Below are 17,188 nucleotides of genomic sequence, written 5' to 3'. Positions count from 1 at the left end.
GAATTTCATGTATGAATGTTGAATTTAGATAGAATAAATGCTTTGGTTTGGTTCTGATAACTAGTTGAGAAAGTTCAGTTTTATGATGTTAAAGACTTGGAATCTTGAATGTGATTTGGAATATGAATGTATGGTGTTATGATTCATAGGCCTATTGATGTTTAGTTTTCGGGTTGATGATTGAAATGGGAAATTGAGCATGCTGGTTACTTGAATTGGGGATGATTGAATATCTTGTTGCTTGGTTATGGTTAAGCTTAGAAGATGGGTATTGAAGTATAGTGTTGAAACCGAGTTATTAAGTGCATGAACTTGTTGTCTTTGCTATTGATTGTAAAGTGTTGCTTGATGTATAACTATGGGATTTGCCATGAGCTGTGGATTATGAGCATGCTCGTGCTTGTTCACTAAAATTGTTGATACCATGGTTGTGTTGTGAACCGGTTCAAATTAACTTAGATTTGTTGGATAAATTATAATTTGTGTAAGTTGTTGTACTTTAATGTAGTGTTTGAATGATGTTGTAATTGTTCATGTTGTAATTGTATGATGGTTGTGTTGTTGGAATACTTGAATAAGAACAAGTTTATTAAGTTTGCTCATTTGTAAGAATTGTATAATTCGTATTGTATAGTTTACGTAGGATTCATTGTTGTATGAAATGTATGTTGTATATTAGAATTGTTGTGTAATGCATGATGTAGAATTTGTATTATATGTTGTGTGTATATGTTAAATGTTTGTAGGAAGGTATGTTGTATTATTGAATTTGTAATTGAATGCACATATTGTACATTGAACCATGGAATGTTTAGTTGATGTGAATATGTTGTTGTATGTATTAGAATGTGTTGTATGTATTAGAATGTATGTATCATAGGTTTGATGATTGATTGTTATTGTAATTGTAGGAATTAATTGTTAATAAATGTATTGTGTAAATATGAATAAATAAAGTCCACAATAAAATCCCGCACCACATGTCTAAGATAACTTCCTGTCATTGAGTCCATGAGAGACAACCCGGACCTCTCTATACTACTGTAGCGATAAATAGAAGTTTGGTTAAATAAATAAATAATTTTGATGGGTGTGAGTGACACAGCAAATAAGGGAATTAAATATATAAATAAAATAATCTCATACAAAACATCCACATCACTTATCCATGCCTAACTTCTAGTTAGGACTAGTCACTAGGTACTCTTCACATCTGCGAAGCATCCGGTCACTCTTGACCTGCTTGAACTTTTTCTTACCTAACCTCCAATTAGGACCAGTCATTCAGTAGATTTCTCACCTATCAAACATCCGATCACTCTTGACTTGCTTGGACTTTTCCTTGCCTAACCTCCAGTTAGGACTTCCTTGCCCAACTTCACTCACCAAGACTTCCTGCCCAGCTTCACTCATCAAGACTTACCTTGTCTAGTTTCTAACTAGGACTTCTTTTGCTTAGCCTGCAACTAAGACTTCCCTTGCCTAGCCTCCAACTAGGACTTCTCCTGCCTAGCCTGCAACTAGGACTTTTTGCCTGGTCCAACTGACTTAGACTTCTTGCTAGTCTTCTGGTCAACTTTAACCTAACTAGACTTCACTAATATTCATACATCATGTCCTATTTGAATCAACCCTTGATCAAACTGACCAGACCTAAATATATTATCAAACATCAAAACCCTGGAGGTAGACTAGTGCTCCCTACACCAATAGGGTTGATCCAAATAAGACCTAATATTTGAATATGAGTGAAGTCTAATCAAGTCAAAGTTGACCTTATAAATAGCAAGGGAAGTCTTAGATGGAGGCTATGCAAGGAAGTCCTGATCAGTGGGACTGGGCAAGAAAGACTTGGCAGATCGAGGTCACCAAGCAGAGAGTCTAGGTAGGTCAGTGGATCAGACATCTAGCAGGTCGATGGATCAGCGAGAATCGAATATCGAAAGAAAAGTCCTGGGTCAGAGGATAGGATGCTGAACAGGAAGTCCAAGCAGGTCAAAGGTGACCGAATATTTAGCAGGTGGAAAGTATACCAAGTGACTAGTCCTAATTGGAGGTTAGACAATGGTAAGTCTAAGCAGGTCAAGGGTGATCGGATGTTTGACAAAAAAAAATTCTAAGAGATTAACCCTTATGTAAGCCTAGTAGGTTAGGCCTACAAGGTAAGACTTAGGTATGCCCAGTAGGTCAGAGAGACTACAGTTAGGCTTAGATTACTTGCTTGTTTGGTACATGTATATCTTGTAGGAAGTAGGAGCTATAAGCATGACTAAGGAAGAATGACAAAAGCAAACAGATACAAACAAACTAAGTCAGGAGTTAACTTAAGTCAAACTGAGTTGAATTAGCTCTGGATATCCGGATCATATTCCAAGTGCCTAGACAGTCCAAGTGTACTGATCTAGTCTAACCACCTAGACCTATACTTACCATTTGCCAAAAATTCGGTCCACTTGACCTGTTTGGATTTTGTCTACTTAACTTCCAATCACTTGACCCGTCATATCTTTCTTTGACTTGATGTCCAGTCCTCGCTGATCCATCGAGTCGATCTTGTCAAATGTCCGATCACCTGACCCATCTGGACTTCCATGTCCGACGTCCAGTCCTCTTGATCGGATACTTCCATTACCTAGAATCTGATCCACCTGATCTATTAGGGTTTTTCCTGTTAAGCCCTATGCACTTAACAAAGTCATTAGATCACAAAGTAACTTAACTTTAAAGCTTTTTCAAAATCAAAATATAAATTCAATTATCTAGTACACCAATAATCTCCTTCTTTTTTATATCTGACAATCTAATTTAAAGTTAAAATAAATTCATAAAAAAAGTTCTTCTCAAGGATTTTAAAAACTCCCTTGAGGTTAATATCCCCTGAATTTTAAAACTCCAAGTTTTTTTTTCTAGAAATCTTAAAACTTATATTCTCCACCGACAAATATCAAAAAAAAAAATTGGAAGACAGATTTAAAAGTAAGTTTTTACAAAGTATAGTTGGATTTTAAAATCATTTTTCAAAATTTTATAAGGTATGAAAATTTTCAAAAATTTCTTTGCAAAATGTGGCAAAGTTATTTCCCCCCAAAAAATTTAAGTTTAGTTTTATAATACCTTCAAACATATTTCCAGGACCAATTTTGAAATTTCTTTTCACAAAAAAGATTTTCAAAGAACTTAGATAATGTTCCAAAGTAGTACAATTACATTTTGTAAAAATTTAATTTTCAAACCACGTTCGAAAGTCACTTATAAATTTTCAAAACTTTATCAAAAATTCTCAAATCATTTTAAAATTTTCAAAATCAATTTTGAAAGCACTTGAAAAAATTTTCAAAATAAATTTGAAAGCACTTTTAAAAATTTTAAAGTATTTTTTCAACAAAACTTTTAAAATAAGTTTGAAAAATAATTTTGAAAGTATTTTGTTCAAAATAAATCGAAAAGCGCTTTATAAATATTTTCAAAATAAATTTGAAAAAAAAATCAAAAATACTTTTGAAATATATATATTATCAAGCTCATATTTTGAAAAGTAGCTTTTCAAAATAACTTGAAAATAAATTCCCAAACCGACTTTTAAAATTTTCTAATCATTTGCCAAATATTTTATCCATTTTGAAAGATATTTCTAAAAATAGTTTTCAAAATTCTAATAAGACTATTTTCAAAGATAAATTTCAAAATAACTTTTGAGATTTCAAAATTTTTCAAAGGTACTTGAACGCTTTTCTAAATACTTTTAACAACGTAGCAAAGTAAACATAATAATTTTCTGATACCAATAATTACCCAAAAGAATTAAATATAAGCAATCACATCAATAAAGAAGTTCATTGAAAAATTTACAACTCAATTTGAAGGAGATATCTTTTGAAACATATTTTCCAAATGTTTTAAAAATACTTAATAATTTTCAAAATAATTCCGACGAACTTAAAAAAACTTAAGGAAAAATAACACTTTGTAGAAAAATAAGTAGAGACTCAAGATAGTACGCAGATTATTGAAGATAAGGATATTGTTGTTGATCTTAAGTCTCAAAGAAAAAGAATAGACATTGTTATACTTAATTAAGTTTACTTGGAAGACTACGAACATATCTTGGGCCAAGCACCGTTATCCCAAAGATGAGGAGGAGTTTTATTGCACTAAAGTCAATTAAATATAGAAAGATACCAATAGAAGGAAATTTATGAAATTTTAAAGGTGAGATATGGTAGGTAGATTCATTTAATAGATACATTGCAAAAGACTTGTATCATCTAGAGATATCCTTGGAATACATTAGATGGTTAGCATATGTAGAGCACTCAAGTGGCATATGTATATCAAGATAACAAATGAGAAAGGAGCAAATTTGTCAATTATTTGCAAGTGGAGGGATCGTGCATGGGATCTTCTTCCCTAGCTAAGAGTATAATTGGTCGACTCAACAGCAAATGGGTTTGAATGAGGTGAAGTCAAGAATGCAAATGAGATGAATTTGAGTGCAATAGTGGAGTAGGCTATTGAGGAGCATGACCATTTTAGACTATCACCTTGGAGTTTCAGATGGAACAATGGGGAAATATATTGCCAAGGTAGAGAATATTAGATTTCACTACACATTGAGCTCAAAAGGTCCAACTATTGACCAAGTACAAAATAAATCCTTTTATAGTTTTTTTTTTTAGTTTTCAACATGGTTTTTACATGATGGAAACTAGGACATAATTTCTTACTGGTGAAGTATTCTAGAGCTTACTAGGCATGTTGGGATACATTTAGAAGCTTTCAAAGACCAAGAGGTTTGTAGAGAAGAGATTTTCTTCTCGAATAGTGTTTTATTTTTTGGTGTTCTTGGAGCACTAACCTAAGGATTTCTACTTTTTCCATTGGTACTGAGGGAGAAGTTAAAGAATTGAGAGATCTTTAATATAATGTGTGAACATTGATATGTTCAATTTTCATTATATTTTTACTCTCATATTATATATAGGCTTATATAAATGCAAGTTTATGTACATAAAGGCACAAGTAACAAGCAATTATCCGTTTACTTTATCCGTTTGCATTATCTGTTTTGATTTAATTGCATTATCCGTTTGAAGTTTGCACAACTAACAAGCAATTGATTAAAGGCAGGAATTTTAATAGAAGCTCACATCCAAACCTCAAAAAGGGGAAAATTTAAAAACATCGTGCAGAACTACTGTGAACACTCACCATATGCAGAGAAAAAATTAAACATGAAAGGGTAAGCAGGAATCTATGAATCTGGTCATTAATGATATTATCAATTATAACAATAAGACTTTGGTTTGATTCTAGTGTTAGCTATCATAAACGAAATTCAAATTACTATATATATCAAAGTAATTAGAAAAGTTTAACCCTAAATAACCCTAGCTAATGATATATATCAAAGTTTAACCTTAAATAACCTAACTAATTATCTAACAAGTTCATTATACCCTAATCAAAGATAGCAGATATAATTATGAACGAGCCTTAATGTGTATCAACACTCCAAATATCATCCAGCCATAATCACACATATGCAGATATATCAAAGGTTAACCCTAAATAACCCTAGCTGAAAAATTTACCTTGACAAAAGGTCGGAGGAGAGGATATGCGAGATGAGACGTTGCTGGAGAAAAGATCACGGGGAGGAGAAAGATCGCTGAGAGCCAGAGGAGAAGTTCGACGCGGTCGGTGGAGAGAATGACGCGGGAGGATGGGTGATGTGGGTGTTTTGGGATGTTTTATTTATATATATTTTCTCTTATTTTTTTTGTCACTTATACCCATCAAAATTAATTATTTATTTATTACCAAACCCCTAACTATCGCCTTAAGTAGTATAGAGAGGTCCGGCCATCTTTACATGCTTCTGGAATGGCGGAGGAATGACTGTCGCCGGTCGTCCGCAGCTGGGCACTCCGCTCACAGCCACGGAGACGACGACAGGTGAGAAGTGGATGGACGGCGCCGAAGCAACCTTCGATTAGCGGCGCCGCTTGGCTTGGATCACGACATCGGGGGAGGGAAAGAAGGAGGAGGAAGAGAGTAGAGGAGGCTCGGCTTAGACGGAACAGAGGAGGATTGGGGAAGAAGGAGGAAAATATCGCGAGGGAGAAATGCACAGTACCCTAGCTGCCGAACCTCTCTTCTCGTGTGCAAACCGGCGAAGACTTTAAACGCTGCAATTGAACCGGCTCCACATTGAACTGAAGCTTGAGCCGGCGCCTTGTTGAACCGGAGAAATTGAACCGGATCCAATTGATTAAATCGGGTTTTATGGGTTAGGCTGGCTGATTTGTGTTGGTATGGGCTGAATCAGTTTAGATTTGAGCTAAGCTTGGGTTTAGCTGATTTAAGCTTTGGATCTGGGTTAAGTTGAGACAATTGACTTGAACTTTGATTTGTGGTCGAGCCGAGTTTGTTGAATAGAGCTAAATTCATCTTTGAACCGCACTCGAGTCGAACCATCAGCTTGGACCAAGTTGATTTCGAATCCGATTGAACCAATTTGACTCTGAATTGATCCGGACTCGAACCAAAATTACAATTAAACCCTCCAATTATCATCCTTCTAATTCTAATTCCTGCAAAATCAAAAATCACAAAAATTAATATCAATAATTACCAAAAATTTATGAGAAAATAGAATGAAGGCATAACTTTACCTAAAATACGAATCAAGCTCAATAACCCAAATTCGACATGAAATATAATCAATTTAGTCCAAAATAAACCCTAATTGGCCCTGTCAAGTAGCAAGTTATCAAATCCCTACACTTATTCTTTCACGTCTCGTGAAAGTAAACCTAACCAAACCAATTTTCCACCCTAACAATGATCTATCAAATTAAGAGTTCATAACAATAAGCTAAATAAAAGTATCAAATCTTAGAGATACAAGCAATCCAGAACTCATTTCATACATGGATCAACAATCCAGAAATTTCAATCTACTCTGAATCAGTTAAGAATGATGACCATAATCTCACAGGGGAAATAATGAAGTAGCTCATCCTCATAAACATGTAATAAGTGGAGTGCTCTCAAGCTACTCGTGGATCCTGTATTACCATAGGCTTGCTCTTCTTCTCATCTCCACCACTATATATACACAAAGTTCCATAATCATGAAGGCTTATTAGAATTTCAAAGAGAACATGCTAAAAGGAATAAAGCTCACAATGATGTGTAATGAAAGATAAAAACAATGCAATGAAGAAAGTATGTGGAAGAATTGGGAACACATAACATGTTTCATAGATGAGTATAGTAAGCAATGCCCAAGAGAACATATCATCCAAGTTAGCATGGGGAAAAGCTAATAGCAAGACATACCATTCCATCCTCTCCTAAACTCAACCCATTCTAATGAAGCTCATAATAGGAGAATCCTAAAGAAAAACTTGCTACTAACTATCTTCCATTTACAAACTCTTATTCTCCTATTAACAAAACAACCAATAAACGACACATATTATTTGAAACAACTATGAAACAAAATATTTTTTTTCTTTTTTTTCTTCAAATTCTGTTTTGTTTTTTTTTTCTTTTTTTTTCTAAATTTTTTTTCCAATTCTGTTTTGTTTTTTTTTTTCTTTTTTTTTAATAGATTTTTTTTTCTATTTTCTTTTTTTTCCAGCAGTGTTTTTTTTTACACAAAACAAAACAAGACTAAAACTACACAAAATAAAGCAACAAAATCTACCAACAAGCAAAACAAAATAAGACTAAAACTACTAGTTTGTTAATGGTGAAACATTTAAGCACACCCCCACACTTGAACTATTGTCCGTCCCGGGCAAAACTCATCTCAACAGTTAAGGTTTCCAATTCCAATAGCAAAGAAAAACAAAGCATGATAGGTAAAATGGAACAGATGATGGAAGAATTTATTGAGACCTATACTAAGAAAAGAGAATGGATGTGAAACAATGAAATAATCTTCATGATCAATGTAACCTCATGTTAATATGATTTCAACAGAATCAGAGCAAGTTCTAGTTTAACATTCTCCATAAGTGTCACTCAACAAATAAAGCAATCAGGCTCAGTCCTCACTGGGTAAATGTAGGTCATCATCTCAACTTATCAAAGCGAAATCCATCCCTAAGTTATATCCTCACGCAATCCACAAACTCTTTCATGCTTTGTTATCTCTAAGAATCCGATAAACTCATTTAACTACATCATCACAACTCCTAAGATGAATGAAACCATGCAGGGGGAAAATTTATTGTGAAAGAATGAATAATGAATTAATATACACATCCTAAACTAAATTATTTATTTATACACATCCTAAGCTAAATTATGGAATATATACACTAAATAAAACAAACAACAAACTAAACAATGGATTATATACACATCCTACCAAATAACAAGAATAAAACATATACACATCCTAACAAAGAAAGAATTATAACAAGTATACACATCCTACTTAACAAAAAATAGAACTGAAAGAAAATAAAGCAGAATATACAAAATAAGGTGAAATAAATTACTCCCCTTTCACCGGGAGGATGGATTGTCGCAAGAGGAGTCCCTTGATTCTTGATCGTCCTGGATTCTCAACTCTGCAAACTGATCCAGACAACATCGATTAAAGTGATCCTAAGGACTCAGTGCAATTTCCTATACTTTCGTGCACCTCTCCAATATAGAAAAGCCACGATCAAGCTTTAGTGGCACAGAAATCAACATCCTCAAAGTTATTAGAATCAAAAGAATTAAACAATTAAGAGCAAAAGAATAAATGAATAAATAAATGAATCAATGAATAAACAAATAAATGAATGAAATGAATAAACAAATAAGAACACCAATGTCCAGTGTAACATAAACAAACATCATGTGAGTCCCCGGCAATGGCATCAAAATTTTGATGTGGGTGTTTTGGGATTTTTATTTATATACATTTTTTCTTATTTCTTTTGTCACTTACACCCATCAAAATTAATTATTTATTTATTACCAAACCCTTAACTATCGCCTTAAAGTAGTATAGAGAGGTCCGGGTCGTCTCTCTTGGACTCAATGATGAAAGTTATCCTAGACAACATGGTGTGGGGTTTATTGTGTTTTATTCATTCCTAATTATTTACAATTTTATTTATTCATAATTTAATTTACAATTTACAAAAGAATCCTAAGGATACAATATACACAAATAAACAACAATTATTCTATAATTTAATTGATTATTGAAAGTTAATGTACAACATGAGTTTCAATTAATACAACATGTATAAACATACATCATGTAAATCATACCTCATACATCATACAACAACACATATATACATACAACCTCTATCCTATATTACATATAATACAGATTATGTTCACAACAATTTATTCACAAACATACAATTATTCAACAACTTGCTTCATTGACAATAGTTTCATACAACCTCAACATACACATGCTTTCATTTACATAACGTACAACATGAATTTACAACCAACTTAATGTACAAACAACATATACAATCAACTTCATACAACATGCATTATACAATACTTAAAACATACAACTTACATCTATATACACTACACGCAATTTCACATCATGTATCATACGATAACATACATCATAACATATACAACAACAACATATTCACATTACACAATCATAGAACCGGTTTCACAACTACAACCTTAATGAAATTTCCCACATTACACATTCAACATTAAGCATGCTCTTACATCTTTTACAACCCAATAGTCCATGGTTCAACCTACAACAGTTGCCTTCCTGATCACCAATTCAATGACATGATTGACTTCCTTTAATTCAACAAACTCCATATTTCAACGTAGCAAGAAGTACATTAACAAATATCAACTGATCTAACTCAGCTCCATACATGCTCATATAACCAATAACTCCAATTCAACAGAATATTACCGCTAAACAAAGCAACTCAATAACACCTCAAACACCTTCAACATTTCAACAGCTGTTAACCTTTTACCACTCAAGAGCAAATCTCAATAACTGAATCACAATCAACAAAACTTTGCTAACAAAATCCTAAACAATTAACAGAACCAAACAACACAACTCCATCAGAACCGAGTAATACAACATCAAATAACCAAGTTAAAATCAGTGTTAGTAATTATAATTGTTAGTAAGAGCCCTAGAGCCAATCATATGATGATTGTTGTATGGACTCATTGAATCATATATCTATTTATAAAGGCATTTGATTATGGTTATTATACTTACTTGTATTGGTGTCAAATAACTAAGTATAGTAACGTCCTTGAGTAGATGGTTCATATCTATATCAATCGATTGGTTGAATCGATGGTGAGATGATATAGAGAACACTACTCTAAATGATTCCTAGTCAAGTATTAACATTCAGGGACAATGTTAATGCGACGAGACTAGCATGTAGGTCAACACGATGACTTGATCTCACAAGTGATGGATATGAGATATCAAGTAACACATGGGTATGCATTGGAGAATGTATACCGAATGACCCGCCATGAGAAAGTATCATGGATCGTTATATGAGTGTCATATACTTTCTCATGTGGCTATTAGTATGACTATTAGTCCTTGGACCTGAAGTCACCATGGTTCCCAACATAAGGAGTTACATACTTTGGCTTCGTCAAACGTCACCCATAATTGGGTGGACTATAAAGGCGATTACTGGGTATGTAACAAATTATATGGAGGGATGTGAGTGATGTAGATGGGATTTATCCCTCCCATATAATGGGAGTGATATCATAGTTCTTGATAGAATGAGACCACTAAAGTGCATGGTCATGCCCAGATGAGTTAACATGTGATGTTGAGCTCGTTTGATTGTAGTGAGTCTACTTAGAGTTCAAGACACAGATTGATTAGAGGATGACACGGTCTATGCCTTGGTTTGATCAATCATGATATCAAGGATAGAAGGACATTGTCACATATTATGAAGAGTCACAATTAGTAGTCACAATGGTGATATTGGATCTCAACATTCTTGTAACTTGGGTAGTAGTGATGTGTTACTAGACACCGCTCACTACTTATGTTTCTAAATCAGTTTTAGAAGCATTGCCAACGTTATAAGAACCTATTGGGTCACATACAAAGAACACATTATTTTGGAGACATGATCATCTTAGTTTGATTAAATGAATCATTAGTTGATTGATTGGACTAAAATGAGTTAGACTCATTACTTGGCTAAACTTGAGTTGGTTTAATATGAATTAGATTCAAATAAAATCAATTTAAGAAGGGAAATATATGCAAAGAAATTAATGCATGAAATGTGATTTCATGCATGATGAACCCAACGTTGCATGCAAAAGTGACTAATGCATGAAATGTGATTTCATGCATGGAAAAATTCAATATTGCATGCAAGGAAAAGATTATTACATGTGATGGGAATTAATGCATTAAATTTCAACATTGTATGCAAAAAGGAGTTTTGCATGAATGGAGTTGAGAAGTTGAAAAGTTTTGCTTTTCTCTCTTCATTTCCTTCTCAACGTTGCATCTTCATGAATGCATTAAAAATCCATTTTTGATTAATGCATGGAATCCTTTTTAATGGAAAAGGGGTGATTTTGCTAGTTGATTTTTCCTTGCCGTGAACTCCCCTTAGCTCTTCCCTTGGCCAAACAAAAGAGGTCCTTAGAGGAGAGCCTTAGTGTGGTTGCTAGCACAACCAAAGGTTTTGTCTCCTTCTCCAAGATAGTGTTCTAGGTAGAAAACATACGCGAAGGGCACGCGCCGATAAACTTCTTAACATGTGAAACTATTTTTGAAACTATTTTTTTGTTTTCGCACGGATCCGGTGGCATGGGTTTCGGGGTTTCCGCAACGCAAAAAGCGGTTTTTGCGGCCCGAAAAACCCAACAATAATCAGAATAGGAATTGGGTTAAAATCAGAGTTAAGGTTAGAGTCAAGATTAAAATCAAGGTTAGGGAGAAATTCGGGTTACAATTAGAATTAAGATTAGGATTAAAAAGGATTAGGCATTAATGTTAACAATTAGGGTTACAGTTGGTATTTACAGTGTACAGGCAGAGGGTCTTCGATTCAATTAAACAGGAACAGAAAAGGTACTAAATGAAGTAGAACAAATGACAATGGTGAAAGAGTTCTTCTCTCTCCAAACGGCACAGAATAGAAGAAATCTCAGCCATTTGGCGAAAGCTCCAACGGGACGGTGGACCTTGCTGGAGAAATCACTCACAACTTGGCACAATCGGAGACGCAGGCGGATCCTCAGACGCTAGTCTAATGCCCCTGCGAACCACAGACAGAACATTAGGAAGAGGAACTGCAGCGAACCCTTACTTGGCCCATTTCCAGTGACGGCGGCGACGAAGATGACGGAATCCTCCGCTGAACCACAGACGGAGTCCAGATGATTCCCCGCGGAACCACAGACGGGGCCCGACGATTTTCGACGTTTCTGAGGAGGTGGATCAAGGAGCTATCGCCGGCTGCCACCGCTGGAGCAAACCGCCCACAACGGAGCCGGCGACAGAGGAAGGAAGAAGTGACGTCGATGCTGCAATTCGGAGGTGGCTGCTGGCTTTTGCTTTCGGCGCTGAGCAGAGGGAGGAAGAGGACGGTGACGCACGGTGGGGGCTCAGGACCGCGGCGGCGACGAGGAGAAGAAGGAGATGAACAGTGCTCACGATTTTGGGAGCATTGTAGCTTCCCAAAATCGTGAGTGAACCCCCCTTTCCTTTGGTGAACCGGCAAACCTTTTAATGCCAGCGTTGAACCGGCGAGAAGTGCTTGAATAGCGGCTTGATTTCTTTGAACCGGATGAATTAGGGTTTGGGTTGGATTGGGCTGGATCAAGTGAAAGTGGGCCGGGCCTTGCGTTGAGTTAATGGAAGTGACATGGGCTGGCTTTTGATTTGGTTCAGCTCAATCAACTTGCTGAACTTGAGTCTGAATTGAGCTTGGGTTGGACTTGAGCTGAGCCATTCAACTGATTTAGCCTGTATTTACCTTGCGTTGAGCTGATTTCTTTAAATTGATCTAAATTGATCTTCAAACCGCACACGAGTTGAACCATCAGCTTGGACCAAGTTGATTTCGAATCTGATTGAACCAATTTGACTCTGTCTTGACCTGGACTCAAACCAAAAATTACAATTAAGCCCTCCAATTGTTTCTTTTGCAAGTTGTTAACACAACCATATGGTTTTCGTGCCTGAAGTTTTACATTCTTCTGTTTGTTCTTTATTTCCTTATGACAGGATGATTTGAAGCATTATCAACCTCAATACCTTATTTCTGTTCCCTTGGTGTATGAAACACTTTACAGGTCAGTTCTCTTAACTCAAGCAACGTTGTTGCCATCTATTACTATCCTTTTTATTTACTCCATACTAAATGATGATTCAAATAATCACTAGAAATTATCTTAATTAGACTCAGTTTTTTCTTGTTATATCATTTAGAAAGGAGTTGAATGATGCATAATGTTTTCTAGTGGCCAAAATAACATGACATGTTTAAGCATTAAAAACACAGTTACAAAAATAGTAAAAAAAAAGACAAAAGAGCTCAAAAGTAGTAAAGCTCCAACTTGGATAGTCAGTGTCTCAGAGCAGCAAAGTAGCAGGGCAACTAATGACCTGTCTCAATGTCTCTATTAGCCTCAAGCTGATTGGGAGGAAAATTATTGGGAAGCATTGCAAGTTAACTAGTAGGAGAGCCTCCTAAGGGATCCAAATGGAAAAAAGGGTAAACAGGCATAAATAAGAAGGATAAATGCTAATTTCTATCGTATAATTTCATTCCCAAATAAGGAAACTCAATGGTATCTCAAAAAGGGGATGCCAATCATCCATATAAACTAAGACATTACTTCGACCGATAGGCCAAAACTCTAGACCATGTTATCACTAGCCAAGTTCAACCGTCAAGGATTAGATAGTGCAGTGGAGAGGGGAGGGGTCGAGAGATAATTACATTTTGGGCAAAATCAAATGGCATCCCTTATTATTGTTTTCATCAAAAGACGTCATTTTTTTTATTAAAAAAGTCAAAACAATGTCCCAATATAAAATACCCTTTTTTAGTGTTATAGCAACTATGACATAGTTGCTACAACGTGTTAAAGTAAACTGGCTCAACTTAATCAAAATTAAACACTATTGTATCAAAATACTCTTTATCAGCTTGGTTAAAATTGTTAAACTTATCAAAATCAATTCGAAACTGTTGTAATAGCTATTGCTGATTCAATAGCTGTTACAAGTTGTAGTAGCTATGACGTAGCTGCTATAATTATAGTAGTTGTGGACGATAGCTGCAACAATAATATTGACCTGAGTTTGACCAAATTGAAGCAATTTGGATCGAATTTTGAAATTTTGACCAGGTTGATAAAAAATATTTTGATATAATAGTGCTCCATGTATAGAAATTTTGATCAAATTGAAATAATTTTGTATTGTATTAAATACTTTAACATGTTATAGCAACTACAACATGGCTGTCACATGAACGCTGGAATAAGGGTATCTTCGAGATAAGAAATATGTTGGGCGATGTTGACTTTTTTTTTTTTTTTGAAAAAGGGGCATCCTTTTGACGAAAACAAGAACACCCTTTTGATTTTTTCCCTAACATTTTTATTTCCATTTGCTTGTCTATATACATATGAGATTGATATGTTCTCTTATTTAATGAGTTTATACACATGCAACCCTCATAATTAACCAAGACAGGAAGAAAATTTGAGAATGCCTTAGCAGTATTAGAGAAATGTGAATCAAGAAAGTTGTTGAATGCTTGTTTGGGAACTAGATCCAGAACTGGTGCTTGTGGCAGATAAACTTGTAATATGGTTGATTCAGGTTGTTGATGTTGTTTATGCATAATTTGGTGAAATAACACAAGGTTAACCAAGCTATCTAGACTGAAGTTCATAAAAAATTCCTTTTAGCATCTCAATGTTGGTAAGCTGAAATTTAGTGACTCGAAGAATATTTTTTCAGAGTTTGAATTTCTTGTGTTTGCTACATCTTATGTTCTTTTCGATCTTGATAGTTCTCTCTTGTTAACATTATGGAGGCACTTCTTTAGAGCATTTCCTTAATATTTTTATGGTTGTGGAGATTTCTTGAAATATCATTCATGGTTTAATGTGCTGTCTGCTTCTGGAGTTCCAATGCCAGCCAAAATGGTATGGTTTCAATACCGAACTATGCAGACATTTTGCAGACTTCAGAATATGTCGAAGCATATGGCAAGATTACTTTAGATTGGTTTTAAATAATTTAAAACTATAGTAGTTCATTAATTGTCAAAATATTCTCAGTGCAATATTATCTCACAGTCCTTACCTATTTAATGAAATTCTGCATATTCATCTTCAGTTCGATCCAGAAGCAGATAACTTCAGCGTCTGGGGCGAGAAAGGTTTTTGCACTTACACTAATTAAAATAAGTTTATTATACATGGATGCTAAGAGGATTTATGAGGTGAGTTACCTAATATGCCTAGTTAATGACTCAATTTGGGGATTTTCATCATTTTGTTTCACTTTAAATTTGATTCAACTTTTCATATATCAATAATTTGTGAAGGGTAAAGTCTTGACGAACAGACTTATTCGAGAACCATTAGTTATTTCCATGCTTGACTGGTTGTGGGCTGGAATTATTGTTGCCCTCCTTTGGCCACTGCATAAGCTAGGAGTGAAGCTACTGTATAGCAAAATTCACCGTGCTATTGGAATATCAAAGGTATCAGAGTAACCTTTATCTACATTTTGATAGGAGTATGATTTTTTTCTTAAAAAATAGATATAATCAGATAATTATATGCAGTTTGTCTGAATAACTTGCAGAGATTTGTTTGACATATTGCAGGCTGGTATAAGTGGTGGTGCAAGTTTACCTTTGCATATTGACAGGTTTTTTGAGGTTAGAATACTAATATGACGTGTCACTAATAATTAAGGTCTCTATTTATAGATAACACTGTTGCAGGCTATTGGGATTAAGGTGCAGAATGGTTATGGCCTAACAGAAACTTCTCCTGTTGTAGCAGCCCGGCGACCTTCTTGCAATGTAATTTAATTTATCCTTGTTGATTTGCAAAAAAGTCTTACCATCACATACTATTGATATTTTGTGGCTTCTTGAAACAATCGATTACTAGAACTATTCATTATTCCGTGTGAAGCTCCACCCCCCCCCCCCCCCCCCCCCCCCCCCCCCCCCCCCCCCCCCCCCCCCCCCCCCCCGCTTTTTTAGCACAAAGAAGAGCACAAGGCGGATCAGGATGGTTGTGTGAGGCAAAGGTTGTGCAATACATGTCACATAGAGGCAAAGGATGCAATGGTACCTCTGTCGCTTAGAGGAGATGTCGTGACCAATAGAGTTCTAGGACAATTTAAGGAGAGTTGGATTGTGATGATGAACAATGTCGCAAAAATGAGAAATGCGCAGAATGACACACACATAAGATCTTGTTGTTGCAATAAGAAAGCGGTAACTTTGGCACCATGTTGAGGGGAAAATTATTCCTCGTTGGGAACCCTAGGTTGTCTCTATCCTTATATTTATGTTCTGATAAATAGGGAATATTATGTCTTTTACCCCCTTACATATTTACTCATCGGTCCTTTCCCCTTAAAAGGTTCCATCTTTCATTTTTGGCACTATGGTTCAAGAAAATTTATCTATCATGGCTAATGGACTAAGGATTTGACATATTCCCTTATCATTGTCTCTCCTCTGATGTCTTTTGAGTTCTTATACATCTTGCTTCACCACTAATAAAATTTACATGTGCCTAATATGATGCTAGGTTCCAATTGCATTTTTTTAATACTAAACTTCATACAAGGGAATTTCTTTGTCAAAGGAATAGTAAACATCAAATGTGGTAATCGAGATTTAAAATTTTGAGTCGTGCTAGAGTTTTGGTCTCAAACCGGAATGATATGGTTTCGATATCATATCGTGTCGATACGATTTAGGTACTTTTTAAAATTTTAAATATAAGTGTATATTAATTAAAGATTAATTTATTAATATTTGATTACTATATATGCTCACTATTGATGTTATATTTCACGTGTTGAGGTGTTAAGTTCATATTTTGATATTTTTTCCATAAGATGTTTGATGGTTATTAATTTTTACCGCAGTGGCAAAAAGGTATAATT

At 35.0% G+C, this 17,188-nt stretch overlaps 1 protein-coding gene across 1 annotated transcript; it reads left to right on the top strand.

The window, feature by feature from the left end:
* The first annotated feature begins 12,408 nt into the window (after positions 1-12,408).
* On the top strand, positions 12,409-16,094 carry LOC141821695 (long-chain-fatty-acid--[acyl-carrier-protein] ligase AEE15, chloroplastic-like). Its single transcript, XM_074709050.1, has 6 exons — positions 12,409-12,618; positions 13,259-13,326; positions 15,389-15,494; positions 15,600-15,758; positions 15,885-15,938; positions 16,005-16,094. Exons 1-6 carry the CDS (start codon positions 12,409-12,411, stop codon positions 16,092-16,094), a joined length of 687 nt encoding a protein of 228 aa, XP_074565151.1.
* Positions 16,095-17,188: the final 1,094 nt, after the last annotated feature.

The sequence above is a fragment of the Curcuma longa genome, chromosome 2 (genome assembly GCF_044706935.1).
Source record: "Curcuma longa cultivar G26 ecotype Majalengka, Jawa Barat chromosome 2, ITB_CL_G26_1.1, whole genome shotgun sequence".
NCBI lineage: Eukaryota > Viridiplantae > Streptophyta > Magnoliopsida > Zingiberales > Zingiberaceae > Curcuma > Curcuma longa.
Note: the sequence above shows the minus strand (reverse complement) of the source record. Positions and strands in the feature narration are given on the sequence as shown.